Source organism: Scyliorhinus torazame, chromosome 16 (genome assembly GCF_047496885.1).
Source record: "Scyliorhinus torazame isolate Kashiwa2021f chromosome 16, sScyTor2.1, whole genome shotgun sequence".
NCBI lineage: Eukaryota > Metazoa > Chordata > Chondrichthyes > Carcharhiniformes > Scyliorhinidae > Scyliorhinus > Scyliorhinus torazame.
In genome coordinates, this window is record NC_092722.1 from 159,466,371 (window position 1) to 159,481,027 (window position 14,657).

Consider the following 14,657-nt stretch of genomic DNA (forward strand, 5'->3'; position numbering starts at 1 on the left):
CTGGTAGCTGCCGATGCTGCCCACCGTACAGCAGCAGGTGACGCACCTTGGCAAGTATAGGGTTGGTGTATGTCCAGTCACGAACACACGAGGCAATGACGGGCAAGGAGTCCATGAGTTTGGGACAGCAATCACTTTATCTGCCGTAGGAGTGCTTGCGTATTCAAGCTGCAGGGGAAGACAGCTCAACACATCTGAAAACGCAATCTGGGTCCCTGGGCGGTGTTCAAAAGAGTATTTGAAAGTGGCCAGTAACAAATCCTTGCAGCTGCTATTGGCGGGATCGTCTTGTCTTCACAGAAGAAGCCAAGCAAAGGCTTGTGATCGGTGACAATAAAAAAATGACAACCGTAGAGGTATTGATGGAACTGTTTTACACCAAATACGACCGCCAGACCTTCTTTTTTGATCTGGACATATTGTCTCTCTGTCACAGCCAGCATCCAGGAGACAGTCACGTCTGTCAACCAACCGATGGGCCAAAACTGCTCCAATGTCAGATGATGAAGCATCGGATGTGACATACAACAGTTTCAAGGAGTCAAAATGAGTCAACACCCAAGAAGAAGACAACAGCTGCTTCACCTTGCTAAACGCTGTATCTTGGGCTGTGCCCCAAGACCATGGCTGGCTCTTTTTCAAATGCAAGTGGAAGGGGGCAAGGATAGTAGCCAAATTCGGAATGAAGTGCCCATAATAATTCACTAATCCAAGGAAAGAGCGAAATACTGTGGCGTCTCGCGGAGCAGGGGCAATTTTGATTGCATCTTCTCAGGGATCAGGTATAGACCATCCTGGTCCAGCTGATATTCTAGTTCTATCTCCTCTTTTGCGTGAAACACGCACTTCACGTGGTGCAGCCGGACCCCATATTCGGAAAACCATTTCAACACCGCCTCAAGGTTCTGCAAATTTTCTTGCTCCGTGACCTCTATGAACAACACGTTGTCGAAGTAAACCGCAAAGCACAGCGTCTGGACCTGGCAGGTCAGTCGGCTGGGGCGGTCCTCGGGGTGCGCGGGGGGATCCAACCCCAGAGGGGCCCCCCACGGTGGCCTGGCCTGCGATCTGGGCCCACCGATCTGGGGGCGGGCCTATGCCGTGGGGGCACTCCATCCTTCCGCACCGGCTCCTGTAGGGCTCCGCCATGGCCAGCGCGGAGAAGAGAACCCCCCACGCATGCGCCAAAATACTCCGTCCCGCCTGCACATGCGTGGAACCACGCCGGCAGTTCCGCGCATGCGTGTGATCACGCCGGCCCTTCGGCGCATGCGCAAACTCGCGCAGTCCCTTTGGCGCTGGCTGGAGCGGCGCCAACCCCTCGCCGTCCCCCTAGCTCCCAGAAGTGCGGAGAATTCCACATTTTTGGGGGCTGTTGATGCCGGAGTGGTTCCCGCCGGTTCTCCCACCGGCGTGGGGACTTAGTCCCCAGAAAGGAGAATCCCGCTGATAGTTTCTGTAGAGATGGGCTGTCTTATCCGGCTTCATCATGCGGACTATCGATAATCAGCGAAGTGTATAGGCCGAATGATGCCCAAACGTTCCAAACGCCTATGTTTGGTTTCAATCTTCTCCACTATAGCTTAGGAAACTGGGCGGGCACGAAAGTATTAGGGCTGAGCCTTTGGGTCCACCTGGATTTTGGCCACGGACCTTTTAACGGTATCCAAATACGGCTGGAAAACGTCCGGGAATTTGCTTAGTACCGTACACAACCTGTCAGACCCCATTTGGAGGAAATGCTGCCAATCCAACTGTTTAACCAATCATGGCCTCATAGGCTCATCTCTTTACACAACAATGAGGGGAAGGTGCACTGATTGGCGCCCATAAACCACCGGTGAGTGTGGACCCCATTATTTGCAATTATTTCCCTGTCGAAACCAAGAGGCCAAGTGAGCCGCCATGTCAGCCAGAGACATGCACCCGATGTTTGATAAGATCGAAAGTGCTCTGCACCACTACAGAATCGGCTGCACCCGTATGCAGCTCCATTTTGAGCATATGACCATTTACTTGTAAGGGAACGCAAATAGGGGCCACACGGAACTCTGCCAAACAGCTCAGCTACATCTTAGCCTCATCCTTGGCCTCTTCTGGGTCATCCAGATGCAAGGACCGGTCCCGGGGCTGCCTCCTACCTCGACCAAGGTGCCTGGAGGGCAGGCCACCCTGCTGCTGGTGGGTATGCCCAGACCGACGTCCCCATGTAGCGCACGGCTGGAACCATCTTCAGGCAAGTTCTAGGACAGCGCGCATCTCAGCGGCTGGCCTTTCACCCAGAAGCCAGACTCACCACGGCATTCGGTCCAGGCTGCGGAGATACCACATGAGGGGTAATGCCCCAAAACATTCACCTCTATCCGTTATATCTCTTGGGCGCTGCGTTCCGTGCTTTCTTTGGCCTCTTCTGGGACCGAGAGATCCGCAGAGTCTGCTGAAAAGTTAGGGAGTCTTCCCCCAGAAATTATTTTCTGAATTTCCACGTTATTAATATCACAGACCAAGTGACCGTGGAGCATATTGGACAAAACAGTTCCATACTCACAAAATTTGCTTATCTTCTGTAGATGAGACACAAACTCGGTGACGGACTCACCAGTGGTCCTCTCCGCTGCATTAAACTGATATCTTTGAATGATTATCGACAGAGTTGGGTTAAAGTTTCATGGGTGCAGCAAGCTGGTCGAATGTACTCGTCTATGTTAATGTTGTCTCCTCGGGGCTGGTTTAGCTTTGTGGGCTAAACAGCTGGCTTGTAATGCAGAACAAGGCCAGCAGCGCAGGTTCAATTCCCGTACCGGCCTCCCCAAACAGGCGCCAGAATGTGGCAACTAGGGGCTTTTCACAGTAACTTCATTGAAGCCTACTTGTGACAATAAGCGATTATTATGATTATTATATGAGACTCTGGATCATCCCAAACGTATACGATCCACAGGCAGTCAACAGTGTGACCATTAGGCGCCCATCCTCCATGATATTAAAATAACATACTCGTTTAGCATATTGGTTCCAGTCTTCAACGCCGGCGTAAAATATATCTAACCGCCTTAACAGAGGCATGGAGAATCCAGGAAATCCAAACCTGGGTCCAGAAAATTGGGGAGGTGGCTCAGTCGAGCAGGTCGCAGCATCAAAAGCAAACCAGTTTATTCCTTGTCGCCAGTTTAATAATGACATGGAAGTCCACACCGAGAGAAAATAAGAACAAAGTTTGATTTACAAATGTGATATGTACATTTCCCAGTGGACCCCTACCAGAATCCTCTCTGTCAGTGCCTTAGGCCGCCCTTATATACGTTTGGTAATTGGGCTACCCCCCTCCCCCTTTACCACCCCAGCAGGGGAGCCCGTACTCCACAGGGCGCACAGGGTAGACAAGCATTCCCACCCCATAGGTCTTGTGTGGGATATTACAAATGGATTCTAGTATTTTCCCAATGACAGATGTCAAACCAACTAGCCTACACTTTGCTGAATTCTGTCTCCCTCTTTTCTTGGATAGTAGTGTTACATTTAGTTTTCCATTCCACTGGAACATTTTGAGAATCAAGAGAATTTTGGAAGATTATAATCCATGCATCCACTATCCCTGCAGCCATTTCCTTTAAGACTCTCAGATATAGGCCATCAGGTCCAGGGGACTTGTCAGCCTTTTGTTCCAATGGTTTTCCATATATTATGGGCCAGGGTTTAGAGAACACCAAAGTATGTCATGGAGTTCATCTGACCCACAACTTTTAATAGATTTTGATTATGGGGAGCACAAGGGCCCACTTTACAGATGTGATGCAACAGAGAGCTAAAGTATGTTTAAAACAGAAACAATGTTTAGTCTATGAATCCAGTTAACATTTTATAAACACACAGTAAACAGTTATCAACTACCAACAAACGTAACCCCACAGATACAATACTCTATAGTTAACCATTAATAAATTTCCAAACAACATCTATAAGTTAAACCCTTTTTAAATAAAGACAGCAGGTTAAATGCTCTACAGAAACAGATATTACTTTGAAATCATCAATGAGCTGAAGATATTCTTTAGCTAGTAGAGTGAGAGATCATTAAACAGCTGCTTGCTTGGAATGTAGCTCTCCAACTCTGAAAAACGAAACTAAAAACACACTGCAGCAGCTGCCAGCACAAAACGAAAGTGAAAGACAGACAACCCAGCTCCACCCACACACTGACATCACTGCAGCTATTTGATAAACAACCATTTCGTAAAGGTACATCCACCTAACACTTGTACCATTTCTCCTGTGATCGTGATTGTTTTAATTTCCTCTCTCGCTTTGCATAAATCTACTCCAGGAAATTCCAGAGCAAGATGTTTCTCTTGACCTAGGCTGACTGCCCTGATGCCACAGATTCTTCTTCAAAGTTTTATTAAAGGCATTAATAATTCTACCCCTTTTTCAATAATCATACTCGTTTAAAAACTAACCTTGCTTTTTGCAATTTTTACCTACAAGTTTTTCTTTTGCCTAAGTCGAATGATGATATTCACTTGCAAATGACACTAGGATGGGTGGCACGGTGGCACAGTGGTTAGCACTGCTGCCTCAAGGCACCGAGGACCCGGGTTCAATCCCAGCCTGGGTTACTGTCCATATGGAGTTTGCATGTTCTCCCCGTGTCTGCATGGCTCTCACCCCCATAACCCAAAGATGTGCAGGGTAGGTGGATTGGCTATACTAAATTGCCCCTTAATTGGGAAAAAAATAATTGGGCACTTTAAATCTAAAAAGAAAGGAATAACGCTAGGATAAGGGAAAAAACTAATGAAAATTTATGTCACATACTCTACCCAAAGTACCAAGTCATTTTCTTAACCTCAGGAAACATGGAAACAAGCCTTTCAGTGCTGCACACCTGATTTCTTCAGAGAGGCACCAGACGTGGTTCTGCAAAAAGTTCCTCCTTCGTCCAAATGCAGTCAAGCAAAACTCCAGAACATTTATCCAGCCTCACAACCCACCTTATTGGCCTTGGAAATTTGTTTTCCAATGACATGACAGCTCTATGGCCCCAGCAGCTTATGTATAATGTTTCATGAACACTCCTCCTCATAAGCTTGAATTGAAACTATAAACAGATATCTCCATCTCTTGAAATGAGCGAATTGCCACAGGATCAATTACTTTTGCTGGAAGTATTTCACTTATCCACTAAGGTCAGAGGGTAAAATTTCTCCTGCTGTCTAGTCTTGTCTAACAGTGGCTAATTTTTTGCAGTGCAGAGTCCACATTGCATATTTACATTATTCACAGCTCTCTGCTTATTAACGGCCAATAAAACTACACAGTAAATATCTAAAATGATGTACTGACTGGACCTTTCCCTTCAGTAGCACGAATAGTCATATTTCTAATCTGGGAAAAAAATGTTGCAATATAATTAAGCAGGTTGCACCGTAGACCAATGCCCAACTTGGAATGACTATCATGGGTCCACATAGGGTGTACCCCAGTCCTTGTGAAAAATGCTAATTTCTTTTCAATGCACTGATGAGCAGACACAGAGCTAAACTTCAGTTTAAGTGGCTGTGAAACATGGCCATATTGTGAAGTTGGGTTGGATAAAGATATTAATCTAATAAATTTATCATGTACGCCTGCTGCACCTCTCCAAATGCTGGACAATCATTCTAAAATGCAATTGTGATAGAAGTAATCTGGTATTATAAATTGCAGTGGAAACATGGGGCTGGATTCTCCACAGCCCCGTGCCGGAATCGCTTCTGGCACGGGGGCGGAGGATGGACGTTTACGCTCGAATTGGGCCCGGCGCCGCTCGCACGCGAATTATCCGGCTGGGCCATTGCCAGAGACCCTCCCACCGATACTCTTGTCCTGGCAGCCCTGGTTGGGGGGGGGAGGGGGGGGAGATATCAAGCATGGGGGGGTGGGGGGCCTTATGGGCGGCCGAGGCGGCAATCGGGCGGGTCAGATAGAGTGGCATGGGGCAGATCAGTGGGACCTTGTTTGTTGGTCCAGGTCCGCCAGCTGAGTCTGCCATCGCATTCGGCACAGCCGTTGGAGGCTGCCGCCGTGCACATGCGTGGACTCGGAACCGGAAGTGCAGGATCCGTATCCGCAGCTAAAGCTGCGAGAATCACTCCGAGTCCCTGCCAGACCCCTGAAAGTAAGTGTGTGGTAGTATGTATTGGGGGTCATGTGGGACTGGAAGCCCTAATGTCATTGGCTGACAGATCCCGGGTCCTGGTTGGCCGTTGACCTCATACTCCGCCCTGAAGGCGAAGTATAAGAAGCCGGTGCCTTCCCCCGCAGGCCAGTTTACTATCGGGCTGCTGGGGAACAGACACGCTTAATAAAGCCTCATCGACTTCACTCTATTTGTCTCACGGAGTCTTTGTGCGCCACAAAGTGAATTACTCTTTTTTTCAGGAAATTCTGGAGTGAAACACTAGCGTTTTTATGCCGGCGTGGGGACATAGCCCCATTTTTGGCGAATCCAGCCCATGGTTCCCTTAAGTTTGTTTCACTACAAGCAGGTGGTGCCTCAGAACAGAGTCATCCTTTCGAGCAGTTTCCATCTAGAATTTAATTTGAAGATAAGCACAATTGCTTCACAGCTCCAGGGTCCCAGGTTCGATTCCGGCTTGGGTTACTGTCTGTGCGGAGTCTGCACATCCTCCCCGTGTGTGCGTGGGTTTCCTCCGGATGCTCCGGTTTCCTCCCACAGTCCAAAGATGTGCAGGTTAGGTGGATTGGCCATGATAAATTGCCCTTAGTGTCCGAAATTGCCCTTAGTGTTGGGTGGGGTTACTGGGTTATAGGGATAGGGTGGAGGTGTTGACCTTGGGTAGGGTGCTCTTTCCAAGAGCCGGTGCAGTCTCGATGGGCCGAATGGCCTCCTTCTGCACTGTAAATTCTATGTTAATAACAACAATGTTTTCAAAGAAAAACTTGCCATAATGGACACAGCATAATCCAGTGATTTGTGGGCCAAACAAATGTGATTGTTACCTTACCTGCATGAAAAAACCATAACTGGAGGCTTTTTTTTCTTGAACAGCTTTAAGTTCAAAATAAAATCCACAGTGTGAAATCATTTCTGAATGGTACCATGGCTCCTGCGTACAGATAAGATCCAAAACAAATTGATACCGAATATTTAACCATCTGAGTTATTTCAAGTAGCAGCAAAAAAACATGAAGAATAGACAACTTCAGTATACAAAATTACAGATATTCCTTGTCATTGCTGTTGTCAAGCATTGATGCTCACATGATAAAGCCAGATTTTAACATACATTCTTACATTCAATTTGAGAACCAGAAACTGAAGTTGCAAATAACAGCCTGTTTCTAACAATGTTTGCAAATGTGCTAAATGTGTTTTAATGTTTGATTTCCAGTCAATAAATTTATAGTGATATACGGGATGTGGACTTCACAGGCTAGGCCATCCCAAATTGCCCTTGAAAAGATGATGGTGAGCTGCCTTCTTGCACTGCTGCAGTCCTGTGGAGTAGATACACCTACGGCGCTGTGAGGGAAGGAGTGCTAGGAATTTGCCTCAGCAACAGTTAAGGAACAACAATATATTTCCAAGTCAGGATGGTGGGTGACTTGGAGGAGAACCTCCAGTTGGTGGTGTTTCCAGGTATCTGCCGCCTTTGCCCTTGTAGATTGCAGCAGTTCTGGGTTTGGAAGATACTGTCTAAAGTATCTTGGTGAGTTCCTGCAGTGCATCTTGGAGATGGTACACACGGCTGCCACTGTTCATCAGTGGTGGATGGAGAGCATATTTGTGGAAGGGGTGCCTAGCAAGCGGGTTGCTTTGCCCTGGATCGTTCTTTTTTAAAAAATTTAGAATACCAAATTACTTTTTTCTAATTAAGGGGCAATTTAGCGTGGCCAATCCACCTACCCTGCACATTTTTGGTTTATGGGGGTGAGACCCACGCAGACACAGGGAGAATGTGCAAACTCCACTGGATAGTTCTTGAGTGTTGTTGGAGCTGCACTCATCCAGGCAAGCGGGGAGTATTCCAACACACTACTGACTTGTGCCTTGTAGATGATGGACAATATTAATATCAATATTACTGAACGAAGAATTTTTACTTTGAGTGGTCAATTTGTTTGATATATCAACTAATTTAGCAGATGGGGCACCAGTACAGCATCCCATATTGCATTAACATCAAAGATGCAATAATCGCTCTCAAATGGATCAAGTATCAACATCAAGGCTGATGAGTTGCTAGGTTACTTTATCCACTCCTTCTTCACATTATGGCTATTTTCCAGAAGCAACCAAAATGTGGTTCAGGCTGATGTCTGCTCATCATCCTTTTGAAAGAAAATGATTGCTCTCATGATTAAGCCAGATTTTAACTCAATGATCAATAGCAGGAAAATGGTTGCCATGATTTCAGGGGTCGTGAAAAGGAGACCAACAAGTCCTGTCGCTCTGTCACCCCACTAGCTTCCTGCATCAGAAAACCATCATTCATAATCAAGAGTATTGGAAGGTGGAAGTATTAAAGATGAGAATTCCAGAAGGAAAAGCCCTGATGGCTGAAGATTCTGTCACCAATGGAGGAGCAGATGGAGGCAGAGAAGTGCTGTAGTTCAGACTCAGAGAAATGCAAATGAGTAGACCAAGATGTTTGTTACAAGCCTGTTTGAAGTAAGTAATGGTGATTGGAATCTGGTGGGTGTAATAACAATGCTTAACTATAAATATGCTACAGTTAACTCCAGTGGGCAGCACAGTAGCACAGTGGGCCTGGATATCGAAATCACTTTGCTCCTCCACAGCTTCCTAGTCTCTCGCCATTAAGAAATTGCAATAACGACTTCCGGTTGCGGTGATGACCAGCTAAGCTGCACGTTTCGGCGGCTCCAGCTCGAACGGACCTTCGGGCTCTTTTAAGAGCCCCAACAGGGAATTTTTTCGGGACGAAACCCGGTGTGGGGTGAGGCAACAGGGAGTCCCCCCCAATGGAAAAGAAAAATATCGACGGCCAGATCTCGAAGAATCCTCGAGGGCAGTTGCAGAAGGAAGAAAGGAGCAAGATGGCGGCGGAGGGATCCCAGGCGACATGGGGACCGGACCAGGATGAATTCTTAAGACGGTGTGTGGAGCTGCTAAAAAAGGAGGTGCTGGCCCCGATGCTACAAGCAATTGAGGGGCTTAAAGAGACAAAAAAGGCCCAGGAGATCGAGCTCCGTGTGGTGGAGCAGAAGGTAACTGACAACGAGGACGAGATCCTGGGCCTAGCGGTCAAAATGCAGACGCACGAGGCGCTCCATAAGAAGTGCACTGAAAGGATTGAAGTCCTGGAAAACAGATCACGGAGAAAGAACCTCCGGATCCTGGGTCTCCCCGAGGGAGTGGAAGGAGCTGACGGCGGGGCTTACGCGAGCACGATGCTACGCTCGCTAATGGGAGCTGAGGCCCCCTCGGGCCCCTTGGAAGTGGAAGGGGCACATCGGGTCCCTGCGAGGAGATCAAAGGCTGGAGAACCACCTAGGGCGATGATCGTGCGATTTCACCGCTTCAATGACAGAGAGGTGGTTCTGAGATGGGCCAAGAAGGTACAAAGTAGTAGATGGGAGAATGCGGTGATACGAGTGTATCAGGATTGGAGTGCGGAGGTGGCGAGAAGGATGGCGAGCTTCAATCGAGCCAAGGAGGTGCTGCACAAGAAGAAAGTGAAGTTCGGGATGTTGCAGCCGGCGCGACTGTGGGTCACGCACCAGGAGAGGCATTACTATTTCGAAACGGCGGAAGCATGGGAGTGGGGCGGTAGGGGGAGCTGCGCCATGAGGGGCGGTACGGTTCTAGAGAGCGCGGGGTTTCTTTTTCTCTTTCCCGCGTCAGAAAGATGATGGCGGGAAGATAGGTGCAAGGTGGATGGGAGTTCCTCACACGGCGGGGGGCTCAAGGAGAGAGCGGGAGAAGCCGGGGTCAGTTGAAGTCAGCTGACTTTCGGAAGCAATATGGGGGGAGTAACCATGCTAGATGGGGGTCTAGCCTGGGGGGGGGGGGGGGGGGGGGGGGAGAGAACTGGGTTGCTGCTGCGGAGATCGAAAGGGAACTGATAAAAGAAAAGGTGGTCGGGGCAGGAATGCGCCGCCTGGGGGACGAGTGGGTGCGCGGAACCGGGACGTGGGACTGGCCCAGAGAGGGTGATGGCTAGTCGACAGGGGAGGGGGGCGGGCAGCCCCCCAGTCCGGCTGATCACGTGGAACGTGAGAGGCCTAAACGGGCCGATTAAGAGAGCCCGAGTGTTCGCACACTTAAAAGGACTGAAGGCAGACGTGGCCATGCTCCAAGAGACGCACCTGAAGGTGGCGGAACAGGTTAGGTTAAGGAAAGGATGGGTGGGACAGGTGTTCCACTCAGGGCTGGATGCAAAGAATAGAGGGGTGGCCATATTGGTGGGGAAACGGGTGTCGTTCGAGGCTAGGAACATTGTAGCGGACAGCGGTGGCAGATATGTGATGGTGAGTGGCAGACTGCAGGGAATGGTGGTCATGTTGGTTAATGTATATGCCCCGAATTGGGATGATACGGGATTTATGAAGCGGATGCTGGGACATATCCCGGACCTGGAGGTCGGAAACCTGGTAATGGAGGGGGACTTCAACACCGTGCTGGACCCAGGGTTAGATAGATCTAGATCTAGGACCGGAAGAAGACCGGCAGCGGCCAAGGTGCTTAGGGGGTTTATGGACCAAATGGGGGGAGTGGCTCCGTGGCGATTTGCGAGGCCGCTGGCCAAAGAGTTCTCCTTTTTCTCCCATGTCCATAAGGTGTACTCCCGGATAGATTTCTTTGTTTTGGGAAGGTCACTGATTTCGAGGGTGGAAGGAACTGAGTACACAGCCATAGCTGTTTCAGACCATGCCCCACACTGGGTGGATCTGGAACTAGGAGAGGAGAGGGAGCAGCGTCCACTCTGGCGACTGGATGTGGGATTATTGGCGGATGAGGGAGTCTGCGGAAGAGTGCGGGGATGTATCGAAAGGTACCTGGAGGCCAACGATGATGGGGAGGTAGTATGGGAAGCACTGAAGGCGGTGGTCAGGGGAGAGTTGATCTCCATCAGGGCTCACAAGGGGAAAACAGAGGCCAAAGAAAGGTAAAAATTACTGGGGGAGATTCTGAGGGTAGATAAAAAATATGCGGAGGCCTCCGATGAAGGACTATACAGGGAGAGGCGACGACTCCAGACGGAGTTTGACCTGCTGACCACAGGGAGGGCAGAGGCACAGTGGAGGAAGGCACAGGGGATGAGATATGAATATGGGGAAAAGGCGAGTCGCCTGTTGGCCCACCAGCTTCGAAAGAGGACAACGGCGAGGGAGATGGGGGGAGTTAGGGATGAAACGGGAGCCACGGTGCGGAGAGCAGGGAAGATAAATGAGGTGTTTAAGACCTTTTATGAGAGGTTATATAGGTCCCAACCCCCGGAGGGAAAAGAGGGGATGCAGCCGTTTCTGGACCAACTAAGGTTCCCGAAGGTGGAGGAGCAGGAGGTGGATGGCCTGGGGGCGCCAATTGGGGTGGACGAGGTGACCAAAGAGCTGGGGAACATGCAGGCAGGGAAGGCCCCAGGACCAGATGGGTTCCCGGTGGAATTTTATAGAAAATATGTGGACTTGTGGGCCCCGCTGCTGGTAAGAACCTTTAACAAGGCCAGAGAAGGGGGGACCCTACCCCCGACAATGTCGGAGGCGACGATATCACTAATCTTGAAGCGAGATAAAGACCCGCTGCAATGCAGGTCCTATAGGCCTATCTCACTCCTAAATGTGGACGCCAAGTTGCTGGAAAAGGTGCTGGCAATGAGGATAGAGGATTGTGTCCCGGGGGTGGTGCACGAAGACCAGACAGGGTTCGTAAAGGGGAGACAATTGAATGTCAACGTGCGACGGCTATTGGGGGTGATAATGATGACCCCAGCAGAGGGAAAGGCAGAGATAGTGGCGGCAATGGATGCAGAGAAGGCATTTGATAGGGTAGAGTGGGAATATCTATGGGAGGTGCTGAGGAGGTTCGGGGAGGGGTTTGTCAGCTGGGTTAAACTCCTCTATGGGGCCCCAATGGCAAGTGTAGTCACAAATCGGCAAAGTTCGGAGTATTTTCGACTACACAGGGGAGCAAGACAGGGATGCCCGCTGTCCCCATTACTGTTCGTGCTGGCAATTGAACCACTGGCCATAGCGCTGAGAGACTCCAGGAAATGGAGAGGGGTGGTTAGAGGGGGAGAGGAACACCGAGTGTCACTCTACGCGGATGACCTACTGCTGTACGTGGCGGATCCAGTGGGGGGGGTCATCCAGACAGAGGTCATGCAGATATTGAGGGAGTTTGGAGATTTCTCGGGATATAGGCTTAACATGGGAAAAAGTGAGCTTTTCGTGATACACCCTGGGGACCAGAGTAGAGGGATAGAACAAAGAACAAAGAACAAAGAAATGTACAGCACAGGAACAGGCCCTTCGGCCCTCCAAGCCCGTGCCGACCATACTGCCCGACTAAAGATGGCCTGCTGCTAAGGAGAGTGGAAAGAAACTTCCGATACCTGGGGATTCAGATAGCCAGGAGCTGGGGAACCTTACACAGACTCAATCTGACTCGGATGGTGGAACAAATGGAAGAGGATTTCAAAAGGTGGGACATGCAGCCGCTGTCACTGGCGGGCAGAGTGCAGGCGATTAAGATGATGGTCCTCCCGAGGTTCCTATTTGTGTTCCAATGTCTCCCTATATTGATCACTAAGGCCTTTTTCAAAAAAATAGATAGAAGCATCATGAGCTTCGTGTGGGCAGGGAAGGCCCCGAGGGTAAGGAGGAGGTTCCTACAACGTAGCAGAGACAGAGGGGGACTGGCGTTGCCGAATTTGGGCGATTACTACTGGGCCTCCAACGTGGCGATGATCCGTAAATGGATGATCGAGGGAGAAGGGGCGGCGTGGAAAAGGCTGGAGATGGGGTCCTGCAAAGGAACGAGCTTAAAAGCGCTGGTGACGGCGCCACTACCGCTCTCCCCGAAAAAGTTTACCACGAACCCAGTGGTGGCGGCAACATTAAGTATCTGGGGGCAATGGAGGTGACAGAGGGGTGTGCTGGGAGCCTCGGTGTGGTCCCCGATCAGGAACAACCATAGGTTTGCCCCAGGGAGGCTGGACGGAGGGTTCCAGAGCTGGCACCGTGCAGGAATCAGGAGAGTGGGAGACTTATTTATAGATGGGACGTTTGCGAGTTTGGGAGCGCTAGAGGAAAAGTATGAGCTGCCCCGGGAAATATCTTTAGGTATATGCAGGTGAGAGCGTTCACGAGACAACTGGTGAGGGAATTTCAGCTGCTCCCGACACAAGGGATCCAGGACAGGGTGCTTTCGGGGGGGTGGGTCGGGGAGGGTAAAGTGTCCGAGATATACCGGGAGATGAGAGAAGAAGGGGAGGAGCTGGTAGAAGAACTGAAGGGAAAATGGGAAGAAGAGCTCGGGGAGGAGATTGAGGAGGGTTTGTGGGCTGATGCCCTAAGTAGGGTAAATTCCTCCTCCTCGTGTGCCAGGCTTAGCCTGGTCCAATTTAAGGTGCTACATAGAGCACACATAACGGGAGCGAGGTTGAGCAGGTTCTTTGGAGTGGAGGACAAATGCGGGAGGTGCGGGGGAAGCCCGGCGAACCACACACATATGTTTTGGTCGTGTCCGGCACTGGAGGGGTATTGGAGGGGAGTGGCGGGAGTGATCTCGAAGGTGGTGAAGGTCCGGGTCAAGCCAAGCTGGGGGTTAGCTATATTTGGGGTAGCGGATGAGCCGGGAGTGCAGGAGGCGAAAGAGGCCGATATTGTGGCCTTTGCGCCCCTAGTAGCCCGGCGTAGGATTTTACTCATGTGGAAGGAAGCGAAACCCCCCGGCGTGGAGGTCTGGATAAATGATATGGCGGGGTTCATAAAACTGGAGCGGATGAAGTTTGCGCTGAGAGGATCGGCTCAAGGGTTCACCAGGCGGTGGCAACCATTCCTCGACTATCTAGCGGAACGTTAGGGGGAAGATAGATAGCCAGCAGCAGCAGCCCAGGGTGGGGGGGGAGGGGGGAGCGAGGCGGGGAAGGGGGGTGGGGTAAATTGTTTGTGTTCTAGATGGGGAGAGGGGGTGGGGAGAGCATTACTTTGTGTTATTTGGTGTTATATCGTGTTACTATATTATTTAAACAATGTTATGTATCAGTTATCACGTTACCGTTTTGTTGATTTGTAAGGGGAAAAATTGTGTTTGAAAACTTTAATAAAATATATATTTTTTAAAAGAAATTGCAATAACAACTTGTATTTTCATGGCATCTCTAATGTACTGATCCATCCAAAGATGCTTTACTGGAGCATCATCAGACAAAGTATGACACCGAGCCACATAAACAAAACTGAATGGTGGATGATGAGAGGATGTTTCTCCATGTGGGGAAATCGAGAACTCGGGCACAGTTTTAAAAATGAGGGATCACCCATTTAAGACTGAGAGGAGGAGAATGTTTTTTTTCTCTCAAAGGGTTGTCAGTCAATGGAATTCGCTTCTCCAGAGAGCAAGAGAAGCTGAGTCATTGAATATATTCAAGACCGAGTTGGACAGAGTTTTATTTGATCAACAAGGG

The 14,657-nt window shown here is 49.6% G+C and overlaps 1 protein-coding gene across 4 annotated transcripts in view; it reads right to left on the bottom strand.

Moving 5' to 3' along the window:
- Positions 1–14,657, bottom strand: part of btbd16 (BTB (POZ) domain containing 16) — a 193,668-nt gene that overhangs the window by 25,272 nt on the left and 153,739 nt on the right. For all 4 annotated transcript variants that reach the window (XM_072479309.1, XM_072479308.1, XM_072479306.1 and 1 more), the window contains one exon: positions 7,008–7,109. In XM_072479309.1, coding sequence (XP_072335410.1) covers positions 7,008–7,109 — 102 coding nt within the window. The remainder of the gene's footprint in view (positions 1–7,007; positions 7,110–14,657) is intronic.